The sequence below is a fragment of the Scylla paramamosain genome, unplaced genomic scaffold, assembly GCF_035594125.1.
Source record: "Scylla paramamosain isolate STU-SP2022 unplaced genomic scaffold, ASM3559412v1 Contig1, whole genome shotgun sequence".
Classification (NCBI taxonomy): Eukaryota; Metazoa; Arthropoda; class Malacostraca; order Decapoda; family Portunidae; genus Scylla; species Scylla paramamosain.
The window spans coordinates 483,173-503,453 of NW_026973666.1; the positions used below are offsets into that span (position 1 = coordinate 483,173).

The following is a 20,281-nucleotide window of genomic DNA, read 5'->3' on the forward strand; positions in this document are numbered from 1 at the left end:
TGCGGGCTTGGGAGGAGCAGGGATGCCAACCGAACACAGAGGTCTCGCTGAGATTCTTTTTTTTTTCTGAACAGTACTGTAAAATCATGAAAACACGCTTGAAAATCCCAACAATTTTCATTTAAGCCTATTACAAGTAACAGAGATAAGAGAGAGAGAGAGAGAGAGAGAGAGAGAGAGAGAGAGAGAGAGAGAGAGAGAGAGAGAGAGTGACTTGGGACCACGGGAGATGATAAGAGAGGGGCCCTGTGTGGCAGTGTGACTGCAGGCTTTGTTATTGGAGCGTCAGCCAGCAGCATGTTGGGAGGACTGGTGGTGGTGGTGGTGGTGTTTGTGGCGGGGACAGACGCTCAGTCGTTGCTGCATGAAGGTAAACACACAGATGGCTTTGGTTGTGGTTGTTTTGCATGGTGGTTTTGTTTGTTGGTTGTTTATTGGTGTTTATGGTATTATTATTGTTATTATCATTATTATTATTATTATTATTATTATTATTATTATTATTATTATTATTATTATTATTATTATTGATGTTGTTGTTGTTGTTGTTGTTCTTATTGTTATTATCATTACTATTGCTGTATTATTGCTAATATTATTATTATTGTATTTATTTACATTTCTTTATTTTATCAACATTACTATTAGTATTATTATTATTACATTACTATTTATTTATTCATTCTTTTCTGTATTTTTTTATTAATTTATTTTCATATTCTTTTATTTTGTACTGGGTTAATTTAGATCTCCAATGATAGTTCAACAGGCTCTAATGGAAGTTACTGGGGTTTTCAAGCTACAAGGGTGTTTTCATGATTCCAGCGATAGTTCAACAGGCATCAGTGGAAGTTATTGAGGTTTTTCAAAGATATTTTCTTAATTTCAGTGATGGTTAAACAGACTCTAGTAGAAGTTGCTAGGGTTTTCGAGGGTGTTTTCTTGATTCCAGTGATAGTTCGACAGGCTTTAGTGGGAGTTATTTTGGGTTTTCAAGGGTATTCTTGATTTCATTGATAGTTAAATAGGCTCTAGTTGAAGTTACTGGGGTTTTCAAGGATCTTTTCATGATTCCAATGATAGTTAAACAGGCTCTAGTGGAAGTTACTGGAGTTTTAAAGAGTGTCTTCATCATTCCAGTGATAGTGGAAGTTATTTGGGTTCTCCAGGGTGTTTTTTATGATTCCAGTGTAGTTTAGCATGAATTCTACGTCAGCATGAAAAACACTCATGAGAACCAGACAAACCATTTCTGTGGTCTCTGGAAATATTCCTGATAAGAGAATCGTGTATTACAAAACGCTGGTTCAGGTTCTCTCTCTCTCTCTCTCTCTCTCTCTCTCTCTCTCTCTCTCTCTCTCTCTCTCTCTCTCTCTCTCTCTCTCTCTTATTCAAAAGGTGGAATTTTTATTAATTATCGCAGGAAACAGGGAAGCCCCAATAATTTCCACTAGAGCGTGTCAAACTATCGTTGGAATCATGAAAACAGCCTTGAAAACCCTAATAACTTCCATTAGAACCTGTTAAACCATCTCTGGAATCAAAGAATCACTTGAAAATCCCAATGACTTCCATTACAGCCTGTTAAACCATCTCTGGAAACATGAAAACACTTGAAAACCATAATAATTTCCGTTCTTTCAAATCTGCTAAACTATCACAGTAATCATGAAATAAAAAAAAAAAATGAAAACATTCACTAGAACCTGTTAAAACTTATTGAGATAAGACACGTAAACTTTTAAGAATGTGTCCCTTGATTATTCAATTAACCGTATTTAGGTGAGAATGAGATAGAGTTTCTGATAAAAAGTGGCGCAATCATCTCAGAGGGTGAAACACAAGTTCAAGAAGAGGAGATAGCAGTTGGCAGATAGCCGCCTCATCGTAGCAGTGTTTCGCAATGTTTTAGGTCAAAGGCTTGTACACTATTTAAGATAACAGTGATGACAGAAAGAGAGAGAGAGAGAGAGAGAGAGAGAGAGAGAGAGAGAGAGAGAGAGAGAGAGAGAGAGAGAGAGAGAAAGAGAGAGACCTTGAAGGAGGAAGAGGAGGAAAAGGAATAAATATAAATAGATTTAAGGATAGCTTCGATCTTTCACACACACACACACACACACACACACACACACACACACACACACACACACACACACACACACAAGGAATAGTTTTGGCACATAAAAGAGAAAAAAACTATAAACTTGAAGAAACAATTAAGTATAAAGATTTCAAAGATTTCAAAGTTTTATTGATATGACATCTCTAGACCCTCTGTTGAGGATGAGAGATAAAATTTGATGTCTATGACACAACTATGGCGGTAAAATTATGATCAAATAGAAAATAAAGATTTATGAAGTAAGCAAATTACACATACGCTATTACAAGATATAATACTTTTCAGTAGGAAGCTTCGATCCAACACACACACACACACACACACACACACACACACACACACACACACACACACACACACACACACACTGCCATCAATACCATTGTGTCATGGGTCAAAAAAGGGAAGTAATAAAATTATATAAAAATAATAAGGTAACCCCATTTTGTAGCAATTATTAAAAAATATTTAATGGTAATAAATTACCTTAAAGGAACGTTAACGTCTTAAAAATGAAATTTTAAAAACTAAGTAAAACTTTACACAGTATATACTTTTGAGATCAGTAGGAACTTGAGAAAAATGTATAAAATATTTTTTTTGTAATTCAAAGCATGGAAAATTAAATATATATATATTTGAATCAAAATCGCAGCTTGGTACGGATGAATACCATTTACCCGCGGGCACCGTTAATTCTTGTTTTAAGAAACAAAGGATACACAAGGTTTTTTAATTTGAGCCTGGAAAAATTCCCTCTCTCGAGATGTTGTAAATTAAACACAGACTCAAGTGAAATGTTAATTCATCGTAGTTAAGGAGACAATCTGGATTATTGTTATGAGACCCAAAAACTTTATATCACTAGTAAATATCTTCAAGATACACCTGAGTATAGACAACAGTTAAAAACTTGTAGAGATGTACTGAAGAAATTAAAGTGAAACTGGGCGGAAGGGACTACTTGGTTGTCACCGCGGCCGCATATATAACATGACTCACCCACGTCCCGCCAGAGAACTGAAACACACCTGCTCCTCAGCAGACTATTAAATTTCCACTCAATTAAATATATTGAAATATACTTTCTTCAAAATCTTTCAGTAACTAATTCAGCGTGTTTTTTTTTTTTTTTTTTCTTTTCTGGAATGAGTGTCGCACAGCTCCTGAAGTGGTAGGCAATCCACCATTTATTTTTTTATTGTTCTTTAATTTTCTTTATTCAAAATAAGCTTTTTCTTGGGAATTCTAGTGCCTTATTAGACCCTAGCTAATTAACTGTTAATAAACATGCTACCCCAGCAACAAGAAATAAGACCATAACAGACCAAGGTTCCCCCATGACTGATACCAGCTACCTTAACATTAACTTTAAACCAGTGGTTCCCAAATTGGGAGCCATGGCCCACTGGGGGGCCATGTAGCAGAATGTAGGAGGCCATAACACTGGGTAACACGATTTTTGTCTTGTACAAGCAAGTGTTATTTTCCAACTCTCTTCAGTACAAAACAATAGAGAATGTCCATTATTCCTGTCAAACTTTGCTTTTGTGGGTTTAAGAATGATTTTTTGCCCCAAAAATAGGTAAATTTTACCATTTTCACCATTTTTGGATAGAAAACAAAAAAACATAAATTCAAATGACACAAAAATATATTTCAAAACTTCTGAAACTAAATTTTAGGATTAAAAATAATTTTTTTTTCTTGATTTGCGTGAATACAACAAATCAGTTTCACGTATGAGCCCCAGATGTAGTCTCCTATCATGTTTTCATTGAAGAATCCTGATATCTCTGATCAAAGTTCATTATATGTTGCTGAAAGCACTCCCCTTGTTCTTCTGAATATGCTCCCATATTCTCATTGAAGTTGTTGAGGTGAGCATCTAGGATATGGACCTTCAAGGACATTCTGCAGCCCATTTCACCATAGCTTTTCACTAAAGCTCCATATAGTTATCAGCCTTGTTGTTGCCAAGAAAGCCCTGTGCTACAGCAATGAAACACTCACAAACTTTTTTCTCCTTTTCTGTGAGCTTCTGTAGAAATTCTGAGCACTCCATAATTTTTCTTACCTGTGGTACAATGAAGATCTAGCTTTCACCTTTGCCTCTGAAAGCTTAGGAAAGAAGTCTTGAATATGTTTGAAGGCAGCAGACTCCTTGTCAAGAGCTGTAACAAACTGTTTCATGAGACACAGTTTGATGTGTAGTGGAGGAAACAAAACCTTTTGAGGATTCACCAATGGCTCATGTTTGATGTTGTGCCCCACTGTAGTGTCAGTTCTTGGAGGCCAGTGTTTTCTCTGGTAATGTGCTGCTCAGTCTTTACTGTCCCAAAGACAAAGAAAGCAGGGATTCTTGATAAAACCTCCTTGCAATCCCATCAAGAAAGCCACCATCTAGAAATCTCCAGTAACTTCCTATCCATGCTTGTTGTAGTTCAAAGTTCCCAGTAGGAGTTTTACACTGTTGTAGTCCTCCTTAAGATGCACAGAATGAGCAAAAGGCAAAGATGGATACTTGTTTCCATTGTGTAGAAGTGTGGCTTTCAGGATTTTGGAGGAGCTGTGAATGGAGAGTCAGTTTCCATTCATCTGCATTGCAAGCAATTCCAATAGCATCATTGTAGTAGCATAGCCTGTCCTCCTTTGCAAAGAAGCTGGAGAAATGTGTGACCTTTTCTTTGGCTGGTCACTTGCACACTGTCATCAAGTAAATCCCATTCCTTCAGCCTTGAAATCAAAAGCTCACCATTTGACTTTGCCAAACCAAAATCTCTGATGAGGTCATTGAGGTCTTTTTGGTTTGGGTAGTAACTCAATTACAACTGTATCTGTGATGTCAGAGTCTTCCTCTCTGTTTAGCTCATCTTTTGACTTGCTGCCTTCTGATAGTTGACTTCTTTCCGGAGGAGCTGGTACAGGAAGATCAGCACTGTGTGGTACAGGTGCAATGGAAGATGGAATGTCTGGATAGAAAACAGCAGGTGCATTTTTCCCAGATCGGCGTTTGGCAGAAAAAGCAGTCAGTTGAGTGATCAGTAGGTTCACGCCATATTCTAGGAACAGTAATTTTCATGGCTCTGTTTCCCCTCTATACCATCCTGTAAAAGAACAACAGTATGAGTTTCTGTTAAACTTATTTTATTTTTATTCTTAATTCTTAATTGGATTTTGCTATTGAAAACTAAGTTATTTTACTTTCTAGTGTTCTTTTACAATGTTCACAAGCAAAATGAGGTGCCCAGGTCTTGTCCTGGTCCCCAAGCTGGCACAGCAAAATATGCTTTGTAAGCTTCACACATTTTTCCAGGTGCTGTCACAGAGAACTTCTTTGCTCTTGTCTTGATGAATCGACCACATATGTAGCAGAATGCATCTGGAGAATGATCGCAGCCTCTTGATGCCATTTCACCTCTTGTGATGTGTCTTCTCAGGCAGCCAAAGCAGAACTGATTGGTGGTCTGCAAGCCCCTACTTTTATATTGTCAAGCAATATTCTAGAATATTCTTAGTCTTTCTAGAACGTGTTCCAGAATGTTCTCAATCTTTCTTGAATATTCTTGAACCTATATTAGAATATTAAGAATCATTTTAGAAAATTTGTGTATATTCTAGAAAATTCTTGATACTTCTGCATATTTCTATTGTATTCTAGAAAGTTCTAGAATATTCTGGAAATCTTTACATTGAATAGAATGTTCTAAAATGTTCTAAAAACTTCTAAAAGTGTCTGGTAAAACATTCTGGAATATCTGAGATTTCTGAAATGTAAGCAAATTCTCCTAAATATGAGAAATTTGCTAGATCTGATCAATTCACGAATGATCTTATTAAAATGAAAAATCTTTAGAACACTTTATATTCTTTCTTTCATCGTTTTAACTTGTTTGCAACATTTCAAAAGCAATTAAATAAGTAACTGAAATTTTGCAAAGGTCTTTACCTGACCTGAAAACCAATAGTAACTCATACTATAATGAAATAAGGCAAAAATGTAAATTCATTGTCCTAACCACAAAAGCAAAGTTTTAGGATCAAAATAACTTTTTTGTATTTTGTTTATATGGAAATAACTTTAAAGTTATGGTTTGGAGCCAAGGACAAGACAAAAATTAAATTTTGTTACATAATGTAATCTGAGAATATGTATATATTAGACCAAATGTGTTTTGCAGGTAGGTAGCCAGGCCATAATCTGAAAATATGTATATATTAGACCAAAGGTGTTTTGCAGGTAGGTAGCCAGTGGAGGGAAATTACAGGTTCAGTACAAATGGTTAGACTACACAGACAAATGGGTTTTCGACACCTTCTACCATTTTCATCAACTTATTCCTGCATTTTCTCAACTACTCCACATTAAAATGGAATATCGCAACAGACATAAAGTGAAGCACGATCTACGATGTGCTTTAAGTGAAACAAAATCATGAATCAAGAAGGTTGTTGATAATCTGCAACATCACGCATCACACTGAGTGGAATGGGGATTCAAGTGAAGGAAACATAAACCTTGCATGAATTCAGAAGCAAATGGTCTAGGAAAAGGTGGTTGTGTGGCCAGTGAAGGCCATGGTTGTGTGGCCAGTGAAGGCCATGGTTGTGTGGCCAGTGAGGGCCATGGTTGTGTGGCCAGTGAGGGCCATGGTTGTGTGGCCAGTGAAGGCCATGGTTGTGTGGCCAGTGAAGGCCATGGTTGTGTGGCCAGTGAAGGCCATGGTTGTGTGGCCAGTGAGGGCCATGGTTGTGTGGCCAGTGAAGGCCATGGTTGTGTGGCCAGTGAGGGCCATGGTTGTGTGGCCAGTGAGGGCCATGGTTGTGTGGCCAGTGAGGGCCATGGTTGTGTGGCCAGTGAAGGCCATGGTTGTGTGGCCAGTGAGGGCCATGGTTGTGTGGCCAGTGAGGGCCATGGTTGTGTGGCCAGTGAAGGCCATGGTTGTGTGGCCAGTGAGGGCCATGGTTGTGGCAGTTAATTATGACTCCCTGTGATCACATTTCATTTCAGAATTATGAAGTGATCAGATTGAAAGATCAGATCATATAGCGTGGGATTAATACACTTTTAAACCTGTGGAATTTTGTTTCATTCTATTTTTTTCTTTGTTTATTATTGAAACAGCTTTCTGCAAAAATGCCATTTATTGATTACTCTAAGTATAGACATTTTTATGTGCATTATGTTACTTCTTTAGTACCACTTCAATAATCATATGCGATTCAGCAAAGACAAACTACAGATCTCTTTCAGCAGCTTTTTAGCAAAAGAAAAAAATAGCAGATGGAATCGGTAAAATTACCGGATTTGGTAGAGCGGTACCTAATATGGACCTAGTGAGTGTAGGACTGTAGACAGTCACTGTAGTCATGGGTCATGCTTGGTGGTGGGCCATGGACAAGAATCATGTATAAAAGTGGGTAACGACCTGAAAAGGTTTGGAAGCCACTGCTTTAAACAAACAAATTGAGAAGTAAGCAAATTTTAAATAAATAAATGCTGAACCTTTTATACGAAAAAAAAAAAAAAGCATTAATCAGAAAAAAAATAAAATCCATCCCCTCCGTGACACTTGCGCATTAAAAAAAAAAAAACTATCACCATTCTAATAAATAAAAAGGTAAATAAAAGAAACACAAGAAAAATAGAATTCAGCACACCACCTGATTTTAAAGGAATGATAAGCTCGTATTCTTGTAAACCTTTCTTCCTTTATAAAGTTACAGGGTTCTCGTAAATTTACACGCGAAATCTAGTATTAATCTTACAAAAATTAATAATAATTATTAAATCATATGAAAATAGACAAGATATGACGGAATTATGAGCACTGGGCAGATGTTAACACGCTGACGGCGCGCGCGGCGCGGCCAGTCCTTCTGTGCACTGTGAGGAGTTTCACTACTTTCAAAAGGTTATATGAAGTGACAGGGGATTTTATGATTTTACATCATTAAAAGGAGAATCAGTCTTGATAACGATTCTAACCATTCCTATGACCCTTGAAATTAGCGGAGCATTTCGTAACACAAGCCATAAACGATGGCCAGCTGCTATACCCAGGCGGTGTAGGAGTACATAGATACTCGTACACCATTAGAAGTTCGAGGTAGGTTCCAGTAATGCGGTTTACACCTCGTTGGGTACTGCCACGGTCTCGGTCATTCGGCTGACTGGACGCCTACCTAAAACACCACACACTCACGCCTGCAATGGTTTTCCTTTATTGTGATTTAAGCACCACCTGGAGTTTGGGCCTCTGTTGTATACTTGCTGTGACCGTGTCTGGGGAATCTAACTGCGCCTGTGAACAGCGCCCGCAAATAAACTCACGGCACCTGTCTGGAAGTTTCTGCACCGATCCCTGCTCTACAGCGGCATGATGGGATGACTGCAGCCAGAACAGCAGAATCATGGAGGTGCCCAGGCACCCTATATATGTGCCCAGAGACTCTATAATACATTCCTTGGTGAGCCAACGGGGCGTTGTGGCCAGGGCAGGACAAGGAGAGTGGTGAGTGTCAGGCAATGAAGGAAGATTATGTACAAACTTTGGGTAATGGCATGTTGTTCTCAGTGTCGCTACGGACCACATTCTGAAACACAGTTTTATTGCTCTTTCAACCAATACACCTTAAGTAATTATAGCTTTTCGCAGGGTCTATATCTCACTGTTTGGAGCATTTCTAGCTCCATTCCACCCTGTCCGAAATTAATAATAAGTTTACTTTATGGGAAGGGGGTCCAGAGTTAGGAGTTTGCAAAATGTTAGATTAGGTTAGTTTACCTCATGGGTGATCCATGAGAGCAAAGCCCCCGGGTTAGGCTACAAAATGTTAGGTTAGTTTACCTTATGGAGGGGTCCAGTAAGTTAGGGGGTCGAGGGAGGGTGCATTGGTTGAAATTGCAAATTTACCTGAAACACTTCTGTGCTGCATCTTCACTGCTTCTACTCTACTTCTGATGATGCTGGCGCATCAGCAGAGTGCGGCTTCCTCTGGGCATCTGGATTTTCATTCCCGGTTACCAGAAAGCCCACCAGGTGAGAGAACTTGAGGAACATTCTTGAGAACCGCTGATCATCACTGTGCCCGTGGAAAATACTCGTGGTAAGAGAGCAAAGTGTTTCTGGGTAAACGTTTCTGAATATGGGCCTGTATACATCCCTTGGTAAGCCAGATCTGTGTGTTGCGGCTTATACAGAATAGGAAGAGTGGTGTGTGTGGGGTGTTGAAGGGAGGGAGGGTGTGTAGGTTGGGTACTGGCAACACTTCTTTTCACGCTTCTCTGGAGTGATTGTTGACGCCATCTGTGAGGCTCCTCCAGTGTTTGGTAAATATTAAAATATTTGTCCATTTCAAAATGGAGGATGAATTCTATTTTTAGTAGATTTTTGGGTTAATCTCGAAAAGACGTCTGTGTAACATACAAGCACGCATGCTCGCATGTAATGAGAAATAAACCAGTGTGCACTGACATCTACCTCAGACTGATTCAAATTCATGCCGCGACCGCCACATCCTCCTTCTCTGACGAAATAAAGCGCTATTATTAAATTAATTAAATATTTTATTGGTCCATGGCATCGTCTCCAACCATAATATCCAAGCAGCGTGAACTATTTCACGCTGGCGCATAAATGTTGCCACACGCATGCATGAACACACACTTCCTTGGCCTCCCACAAAGTTACAGTTGACGACTGCTCGAGGGTGGTGGGTGTGTTGCTCCAGGCACTCCCGGAAACCAGTTAAAATTTAAAAATTTCCTGTGCATATTGTAGTGACAGCCCCTTTCAACCTTCATGTACTCCTTACCGCAGCAGCAGCAGCCTAGGGGCAGTCAGCACACAACAGGGATCCACACCGTCGTCGGGTTTCTGTTTGGTTAGCGAAGGGCGAGCCAGGCACACACGCTCACTGTCTGGACTCAACAGACTACTGAGACGGGAGGGTAAAGAGACATAATTTTAAATGGCACTCTTTTACTTACAGCACAGAGCGGTACTACAGGGCACATGGCACACAGTTCACGTCACAGTAGAACCAAGACACGCACCGCACGGCCTCACTCAACACAGCGTCCAGTATCGCAGAGTAATGTGTCTCACCACACAGGTAGCGTCGCACCATGCAGGAAGTGTCATACAACTGCTTGCGCCCGCAGTCTACATCGTTAGAAATTACGTAGGTGTCGCGCACACACCTCAGCTTCAGGTAGCGACTTTCTCAAACTGCCAGTGCACGTGATCCTCACAACGTGCCTTGGGGAGCAGAGTCGCACAGTGGGGAGTAGCAAGCAGCGAGTGTCGTAGTGTGGCGTAACGTAACGGGAGCGTCAACTTGTCGGCACAGGTGTAGCGTAGGCAGGAAACGAGTGCTCTCTTTCTCTTTCCGGCGGCGGTGGCCCGTGATATAACTTCGACTCGTCTCTGGTTGGCAGGCGCTCCAGCCAACCAGCGCCCTCACATCCACCTATCCTCAGCATCACCACGGCTTGTAGTTTCAGCAGCGTTGCAACGCGGATCTCCACTTCTCACCAGCGCTGCACACGACGCACACATACACACAGCATCGCAACAATTATTTTGTTTGTAAATACATAGAATAAAAGGATCTATCCGATGACTTTGTAAGAATTGCCTGTTAAACTGGCTATTATCTTGATATATACTAAAATTCTTTTTTGCTATTAGGTAATGGTTAGATTAATTAGGTAATTACATTAGGTAATTGTTAGATTAAATGACATGTTGCTGTAAGGTTAATGGCATAGGAGAAGGCAGTAGACACCTGCCGAAACGATAATTACTACCAGTGAGGTCTAAAGCACTGTTCAGGGGGTGCTGTGAACTTATCATTAAACACAGCTGTGACCTCACTGAACGTTTCCCTTTGTGTCTCACAACACAAGGGGGCAGTCACAGGCTGCCCTCTAAAGACAACTCTCTTCCTGCACACAAAACTACAAGCACCTAATAACACACACACACCCTTCACTCAAAAATTTCAAAATTATCATGGCAATTCCTACACCAGCCTCCGAGTTCCTATCTGGGGAGGGGACCATAAATGGCCACAGGTCGGACTGCCTTTCTGTCGACGACCCTAAGTGTCTTGACACCCCCCTCAACTTTTTTTTCATTAACTTCTGCAAGATTCGCGGTCTAAGATCTAATTTTCAATCTGTAGAACACCACCTCTCCTCTTCTAAACCTCATCTTCTTTTCCTCACTGAAACTCAGGTATCTGAGGCAACTGACAATAGCCCCTTTTCTGTTCCCTCCTACTTTCTATATACTCATTTTCGATAGAAAGCTGGATGTTGCGTTTATGTGCGCAATGACTTAACCTGCTCTCGTGCCCACGCTCTTGAATCTTCCGAGTTTTCCACCATCTGGCTACGACTACAGAGTCACTCTCAAACTAAATATATCTGTGCTGTATACCTCTCACCTAACTCCTCTGACTATAAGAAATTCTTTCACTACTTACCTTCCAAAATGGAGCACATTCTGACCCTCTTCCCTTTTGCAGAGATCTCCATTCTTGGAGACTTCAGTGTTCACCATCAGCTTTGGCTTTCCTCTCCCTTCACTGACCATCCTGGTGAACTAGCCTTCAATTTTGCTATCCTCCATGACCTAGAGCAATTGGTGAAACACCCTGCTCGTATTTCTGACCGTCTTGGAGACACGCCCAACATTCTTGACCTTTTCCTGACCTCTGATCCTTCTGCTTATGCTGTCACCCTTTCTTCTCCGTTGGGCTCCTCCGATCACAATCTCATCTGTATCTTGTCCTATCTCTCCAATCCTTCCTCAGGATCCCCCTAAGCGAAGGTGCCTCTGGCGTTTTGCCTCTGCTAGTTGGGGGGACCTGAGGAGGTATTTTGCTGATTTTCCTTGGAATGACTACTGCTTCCATGTCCGAGACCAGTCCTGTGTGCTGAGTGCATAACAAAGGTGATTGTGTCTGGCATGGAGGCGTACATTCCTCACTCTTTTTCTCGACCTAAACCTTCCAAAGCTGTTTAACACAGCTTGTTCTCGTGCTATACATGGTAGAGAGGTGGCCCATAAAAGGTATTTAAGCCTTCCATCAACAGAATCTCATGCACTTTATATTTCTGCCCGGAACCGTGCCAAGGCTGGCATGGTTCGGGGCCAAAAACTCCTTCATTAACAGATAGTGTCAAAACCTTTCAAGATCTAACACCCCTCGTGACTTCCGGCATCTAGCCAAAAATATCTCCAGTAACTTTGCTTCTTCTTTTTTTCCCTTCTTTATTTCAACCAGATGGCACCACTGCTATCACATCTATTTCTAAAGCTGAACTCTTCGCTTAAACCTTTGCTAAAAACTCTACCTTGGACGATTCCGGGCTTGTTCCTCCCTCTCCTCCACTTTCTTACTACTTCATGCTACCAATTAAAATTCTTCGCAATGATGTTTTCCATGCCCTCGCTGGCCTAAACCCTCGGAAGGCTTATGGACCTGATGGGGTCCCTCCTATTGTTCTCCGAAACTGTGCCTCCGTGCTTGAACCTTGCCTAGTCAAACTCTTTCAGCTCTGTCTGTCAACATCTACCTTTCCTTCTTGCTAGAAGTTTGACTGCATTCAGCCTGTTCCTAAAAAGGGTGACTGTTCTAATCCCTCAAACTACTGTCCTATTGCTTTAATTTCCTGCCTATCTAAAGTTTTTGAATCTGTTCCTCAACAGGAAGATTCTTAAACATCTATCACTTCACAACCTTCTATCTGATCGCCAGTATGGGTTCCGTCAAGGCCGCTCTACTGGTGATCTTCTGGTTTTCCTTACTGAGTCTTGGTCATCCTCTTTTAGAGATTTTGGTGAAACTTTTGCTGTTGCCTTGGACATATCAAAAGCTTTTGATGAAGTCTGGCATCAAAACTTTGATTTCCAAACTACCCTCTTATGGCTTCTATCCTTCTCTCTGTAACTTCATCTCAAGTTCCTTTCTGACCGTTCTATTGCTGCTGTGGTAGACGGTCACTGTTCTCCTATATCTATTAACAGTGGTGTTCCTCAGGGTTCTGTCCTGTCACACACTCTCTTCTTATTATTCATTAATGATCTTTTAAACCAAACTTCTTGTCCTATCCACTCCTACGCTGATGATATCACCCTGCACTTTTCCACGTCTTTTCATAGACGTCCAACCCTTCAGGAAGTAAACAGTTTATGCATCAAAGCCACAGAATGCTTGATTTCTGATCTTTCTAAAATTTCTGATTGGGGCAGAGCAAACTTGGTATTGTTCATTGCCTCAAAAACTCAATTCCTCCATCTATCAACTCGACACAACCTTCCAGACAACTATCCCCTCTTCTTCAATGACACTCAACTGTCGCCCTCTTCTACACTGAACATCCTCGGTTTGTCCTTTGCTTATAATCTGAACTGGAAACTTCACATCTCATCTCTTGCTAAAACAGCTTCTATGAGCTTCTGAGACATCTCTGCCAGTTTTTCTCACCCACCCAGCTACTAACTCTGTACAAGGGCCTTATCCGTCCATGTATGGAGTATGCTTGAAATGTCTGGGGGGGTTCCACTCATACTGCTCTTCTAGACAGGGTGGAATCAAAAGCTTTTCGTCTCATCAACTCTTCTCCTCAAACTGACTGTCTTCAGCCTCTCTCTCACCGCCGCAATGTTGCATATCTAGCTGTCTTCTACCGCTATTTTCATGCTAACTGCTCTTCTGATCTTGCTAACTGCACGCCTCCCCTCCTCCCGCGGCCTCGCTGCACAAGACTTTCTTCTTTCTCCCACCCCTGTTCTGTCCACCTGTATTCTCAATCATTCATCCCTTTCTCTGGTAAACTCTGGAACTCCCTGCCTGCTTCTGTATTTTCACCTTCCTATGACTTGAATTCCTTCAAGAGGGAGGTTTCAAGACACTTATCCTTCAATTTTAGACTACCACTTTGGACCCTTTTATGGGACTGGCATTTCAGTGGGCATTTTTTTTTATTGGATTTTTGTTGCCCTTGGCCAGTGTCCCTCCTACATAAAAAAAAAAATAATGCTAGGATTGGCTACATATATTGTTGATCAGTGCTGCGTTTTTATAACAGATGGTGCCAACCATGTGCGGTGGGTGGCAAGAATGGATGGTTAGGTTAGGTTAAGTTAAGCTAGGGTATATTGGATTAGGTTAATGGTAGATTAGGTTAGGTTAGACTAATCTCGTGTCACTGGCTAATGGCGTGTCGTTGCAGGTGGCGCCGATCATGTGCGGCAGGTGGCTAGGGATGTGGGTGCCATGTACCTCCCTGTGGCTGTGTCACCCTCCAGCCCCTGCGGCAGGGCCCTGGGGGAGATGGCCGCGGCCCTGGCGTCCAACTCGTCCTCTGCCATGTGGGCCGAGCACAGTGAGTGACAGACAGTATGAGAAAGTGTAAAGTACAAAGACTGAGAATACTAGTTAACTCTCATTAGGAAAGTGGACTAAATAGGGTGAGATAAGATAAAAAGATTGAGAATACTTGGTATCCTACATTAGAGAGGTGAATAGAAATGTTATGAGAGAATGCAGAAAGTCCATTTACACACAACAGTAGCTTTTATTCTTTTATAAAACCTTCTTAAAACAAAAACAACGTATTCCAGTGGTTGATTCCTGGGGGAAGACAACAGATGGACAGTATTTGGGTAATCCATTCTCTGGCTTCTATGACGAGTGTGTGACTGCGGCCTCCCCCGGCGGAAGAATTAAGGGCAAACACTGCAGGATTTCCATGTAAGGGACTTTGTGTTGTGTCGTGTTGTGTTGTAAGGTGTGATGTGTTGCTGTGTTGTGTTGTAAGGTGTGATGTGTTGCTGTGTTGTGTTGTAAGGTGTGATGTGTTGCTGTGTTGTGTTGTAAGGTGTGATGTGTTGCTGTGTTGTGTTGTAAGGTGTGATGTGTTGCTGTGTTGTGTTGTAAGGTGTGATGTGTTGCTGTGTTGTGTTGTAAGGTGTGGTGTTGCTGTGTTGTGTTGTAAGGTGTGATGTGTTGTGTTGTGTTGTAAGGTGTGATGTGTTGTGTTGTGTTGTAAGGTGTGATGTGTTGTGTTGTGTTGTAAGGTGTGTTGTGTCATGTTATGTTGTAAGGTGTGATGTGTTGCTGTGTTGTGTTGTAAGGTGTGATGTTGCTGTGTTGTGTTGTAAGGTGTGATGTGTTGTGTTGTGTTGTAAGGTGTGATGTGTTGTGTTGTGTTGTAAGGTGTGATGTGTTGTGTTGTGTTGTAAGGTGTGTTGTGTCATGTTATGTTGTAAGGTGTGATGTGTTGCTGTGTTGTGTTGTAAGGTGTGATGTGTTGTGTTATAGGGTGTGATATTGCTGTGCTGTGTTGGGTGTGGTGTTGCTGTGTTGTGTTGTGTTGTGTTGTGTTGTGTTGTGTTGTGTTGTGCTGCTGGTGAATAAAGGGTAAATACTACAAGGTTACCATATTATAGCCTTTGTGTTATTGTGTTGTGATGTGTTGGAAGAATTAAGAGTAAACTGCAAGATCATCACGTAAAAGCCGTTATGTTGCGGTGCCACAACACACTGAGTGTTGGTGTGATAAGTTAGTCAGTAAGCACATTGGTAGCAGGACCTGTATGATGTGTGATGTGTCACGCCCTTTCCACATGCTGCCACTGGTGTGCAAGGATCTGATGGGTGCCAGCCAGCAGTGGCCGCCCTTGCCTGGTGGTGTGTCTTCTTCTGGTTAGTGGAAAGGAGTCGGTCAGTCATACAACGGGTTATTTGTCTGATCTGCCAAGAGAGAGAGGAGATGCTCTTACATGAGAACACATGAATATCACATTCTGTTCTCTACAATGGACACAGGCTGCGTTACTAATTGTACACAGAATGCAGTTGCTGACCTGGTGCTTCACAACAAGATGTTCAATGTTCACCTCCACTATTTCTCCTTGCCATGGCAGACGTCTGGTGCTGCTCCAGTGTGGCCTGTCACTGAGCAGTGATGCATTGTAAACCACAGTAGCGTCACTAGGTGGCTCCGTGTAAAGGCTACCTTTTGAAACAGGGTTACAGGCCAACTCGGACCTTTGCCAACTCAGCACATGACCAAGTCGGCCCACCCATTCCAACTAGCCCCATCATGTTTACCAGCTTGGCCTGTTGTAGTGTACAAAAAAGGAAAATATTTGTTAAGACATGAATTACATTTATTATATTGATACTAAAGTCATTTTTGTCCCGATACAAAATATGTTCTACAAGTTACAAAACATATTTTCATTCCATGCATGTCTGTAAGTTTCAAGATAAAAGGATACCCTGTATGAAACATATATTAAAAAAAAATAAAATAAAATAAAACTTAAACTCTACATGGAACGAAAATAAAATCAAATTAATCGTGCAATTCTTAAGTTGAAATAAAGAACAATAAAAGAAGAAAAGGAAAAAAATCGCTATCAGACACACAATGATGTGATGTGATGCAGCTCGTAGTAAATCATACGCCGATCTGTCACCGGCATTGTACTGCTCCCAGAGACTTACTAATTGTCTGTGATGTCTTGCGTATTTTGCTCATTTGTATAGCACCTTGCCATCTGAGAGCAGCCTCACCTGGAGGGAAACAAGTCTGGCCTAGCTGTGAAGGAGCCTCATGAGGAGGTAAAAGCTCAGTCGTCCTTTGCGTGCCTTCAAATTGATGCAGTGGTGCCAACTTTCTACATCATTCTCGGTGCGGATGCTTCTGCCAAACACGCACCATGACCTTGGTGTTTCTGATGTAATCCAGAAGATTTAAAAGTGATAAACGGCTTTTGCTTTTTCTATAAAACTTTAAAGACAGTTCTGTGTGTCCTGCTGGCACATGTGGTAGTGAAAGGACTTTTCTCAGGTATTTATGGATCCATCCCAGCACCACTTTCATACAATGCTTGCAGACTCAGATCTTGAATTTCTTCTATGTTGCGTATTTCCAATGAAAACCACATCCTTAATCCTTAAATAAAACCATTAGGCAGCTCGAAAATTGCATGCCAGACACTTTCCTCAAACTGTTATAATTTCTTCCACTCTCAGTTCCTCTCTGGACGTTCTTCTAATCTTTGGAAATACTTTCTTTTCGTCTCTGTGTCTCTTCTAGACATCAGTGCAAACAGCAGTGGTTTTTGTTGCATATTGCTATCACACTGTACATATGCATGAATTCTGAAAAGCTGAGTGAAAGGGTATCACACTATTTTGAAATGTAGCATCGGCATACCAATACCTTGTTAAGCAGTGACCGTTGTTCATGTGTGAATAACAAATGTCGTCTGTCACCAATAATAATGCCATGTTGCGGAAAATTTTGAAGAATGTTATTATTACTTATTTCAGAAGTTAAATCAAGAGATTCAGCTGGTCGTGTGGCCCTGCACTCATGATTTCTTTGACGAGTAAAGTTCTCATGAGCTGGTAAAGAGCTTTAGGGCACATGAGGATCAACTTTGTCTCGAAATACCACTTTTATGATATCTGTTGCTGAACGAAACAAGTCTTCTACAGTTTTCTTTTTAAATAGGGGTGAAACTCTACTTATTATCGCAGGGCATGCTTCTGAGGAATGGCAATAAAGGTTATGACCTCTGACGTACATCTCATTTATTTATTTTATTGTGGCTCCGCAGTTTGAATTCTAATTCCTCACAGCACATCTCCAGTGTACACCAGCATGTGCTTTTCTTTTCACCGTGTATGCATGACCTAAGATGTCTGTTAGCTTATGCCTCCTTCTTTGTGTTGATGATGGCACTTTTTCTTAGGTTATGGCTTCATGTCGGGCACGAGGATTAGAAGCTGTGGGGTCGTCAGCAGGAGCTGCTCCGGTGTCCAGCCATATCAGACCTGAACTTTCAGCAGGAATTGTCCTTGTATCTAATGGCACCATTTTTTCCATCTTCAGTGCAAGTTTTGCTTGTGTCATGAGGAGGCAGCAAGCACCTGCCGAAACGATAATTACTCCCAGTGAGGTCTAAAGCACAGGATCAGGGGGTGCTGTGAACTTATCATTAAACCTTGCTGTGACCTCACTGAACGTTTCCCTTTGTGTCTCACAACACAAGGGGGCAGTCACATCCTGCCCTCTAAAGACAACTATCTTCCTCCACACAAAACTATAATCACCTAATAACACACACCCTTCACTCAAAAATTCAAAATTATCATGGCGACTCCTACACCACCCTCGGAGTCCCCATCTGGGGAGGGGACCACAAATGTCCCAAGATCAGATTGCTCTTCTAATAACGACCCTAAGTGTCTTGACACCCCCCCCTCAACTTTTTCTTCATTAACTGCAACATTCGCGGCCTTAAATTTAATTTTTAATCTGTAGAACACCACCTCTCCTCTTCAAGACCTCATCTTTTCCTCACTGAAAAGATGTGTGGGATTTACCAACAATGCATTCATTGACAAGCGTGCTTTTTTTTTTTTTTTTTTTTTTTAGTCTTGCTGTGCAAACACAAACCACGGTGGATACCTTCGGTGAACTATTGAGTTATATGCTAAAGATTTTTTTTATCAAAAATCATTCGTAAAAAATTTTCATAGTTCGCCATGTGAGAAATAAAATTAAGATATTTGGTGGTATGTAGCATCTTTTCTCTTAAGCCAAATGTTCCCATTGTACATAGCCATATGGGCCTCGCTGAATCCCAACACAACAAGCACTGATCAGACGTGTTGTTAGCGTCGCCAGCTGTAACCTGTTTTGTTTTAATTTGAGGAAAAGCACTGAATGCAAGATGGAAGTATCTAAACTGTTGATCACGTTATGTCTTGTTTGCTGTTATAGGCTCCCTAAATTTGAGGACAAGCATTAAATGCGAGATCGAAGTTCAAAGATTATGTTCGTGCGTATGTTGCTTGTAATAGTTTGGCTGTTCACAAGAATATGTTTGTGCGTGTGTTGTCCGTGGTATCTTGGTTGAGCTGGTTTGGTTTGTTGTAATTGGTGAACGTTAAATTGATCTGATGGCCCACCAAGTGGGCTGAGTTGGTAATAGTGAATGGTCCGAATTAGCCATGGGGCACTTGAAACAGTGCCCAACAGTGAATTGCAAATACTGGTTGCGAGACAATGTAAGTGTAGTTACTTGCACAGGCAACTGTTATGGCCTTGAATGAAAAACTCCATTGCAAACTATGGGAGGCAACTAGTGGCAGCCATTGGTGGCAGCGTGTGAAAGGGGACTAATAATAATAATAACAGCAGGAGACATTAGGCACCTTCCGAAACGATAATTACTCCCAGTGAGGTCTAAAACACTGGATCAGGGGTGCTGTAAACCTGTCACTAAACACAGCTGTGACTTCACTGAACATTTCACTTTGTGTCTCAAAACACAAGGGAGCAGTCACCGCCTGCCCTCTAAAAGACAACTCTCTTCCTTCACACAAAACTACAAGCACCTAATTACACACACACACACACACACACACACACACACACACACACACACACACACACACACACACACACACACACACACACACACACACACACACACACACACACACATACACACACACACACACACACACACACACACACACTTCACTCATAATTAAAAATTATCATGGCGACTCTTCCACCAGCCTGGGAGTCCTCATCTGGGGACTGCTCTTCTGGTATCGATCGTGTCTTGACACCTTGTTCTCGTGCTATACATGACCACAAAAGGTACTTGAGCCTTCCATCACCAGAATCTCATGTGCTTTACATCTCTGCCCGGAACCATGCCAAGTAACCAAAAACTCTTTCATTAACAGAAAGTGTCAAAATCTTTCAAAAACTAACTCCCCTCGGGACTTCTGGTACCTAGCCAAAAACATCTCCAATAACTTTGTTTCTTCTTTCCCTCCACTATTTCAACTAAATGGCACCACTGCTATCACATCTATCTCTAAAGCTGAACTCTTCACTCAAACCTTTGCTAAAAATTCTACCTTGGATGATTTAGGGCTTGTTCCTCCCTTTTCTCCAACCTCTGACTACATGCTACCTATTTAAATTCTTCGCAATGATGCTCTCGTTGGCTTAAATCCTCAGAAGGCTTATGGACCTGATGGGGTCCCTCCTATTGTTCTCTGAAACTGCGCCTCTGTGTTTGCACCTTGCATTGTCAAACT

The 20,281-nt window shown here is 41.3% G+C and overlaps 1 protein-coding gene across 1 annotated transcript in view; it reads left to right on the plus strand.

Moving 5' to 3' along the window:
* Window positions 1-256: 256 nt before the first annotated feature.
* LOC135095686 (nose resistant to fluoxetine protein 6-like) overlaps window positions 257-20,281 on the plus strand; it is a 55,911-nt gene continuing 35,886 nt past the window's right edge. Inside the window, exons 1-3 of the mRNA XM_063996694.1 lie at window positions 257-370; window positions 14,373-14,525; window positions 14,764-14,893. Coding sequence (XP_063852764.1) covers window positions 298-370; window positions 14,373-14,525; window positions 14,764-14,893 — 356 coding nt within the window. The 5' untranslated portion in view covers window positions 257-297. The remainder of the gene's footprint in view (window positions 371-14,372; window positions 14,526-14,763; window positions 14,894-20,281) is intronic.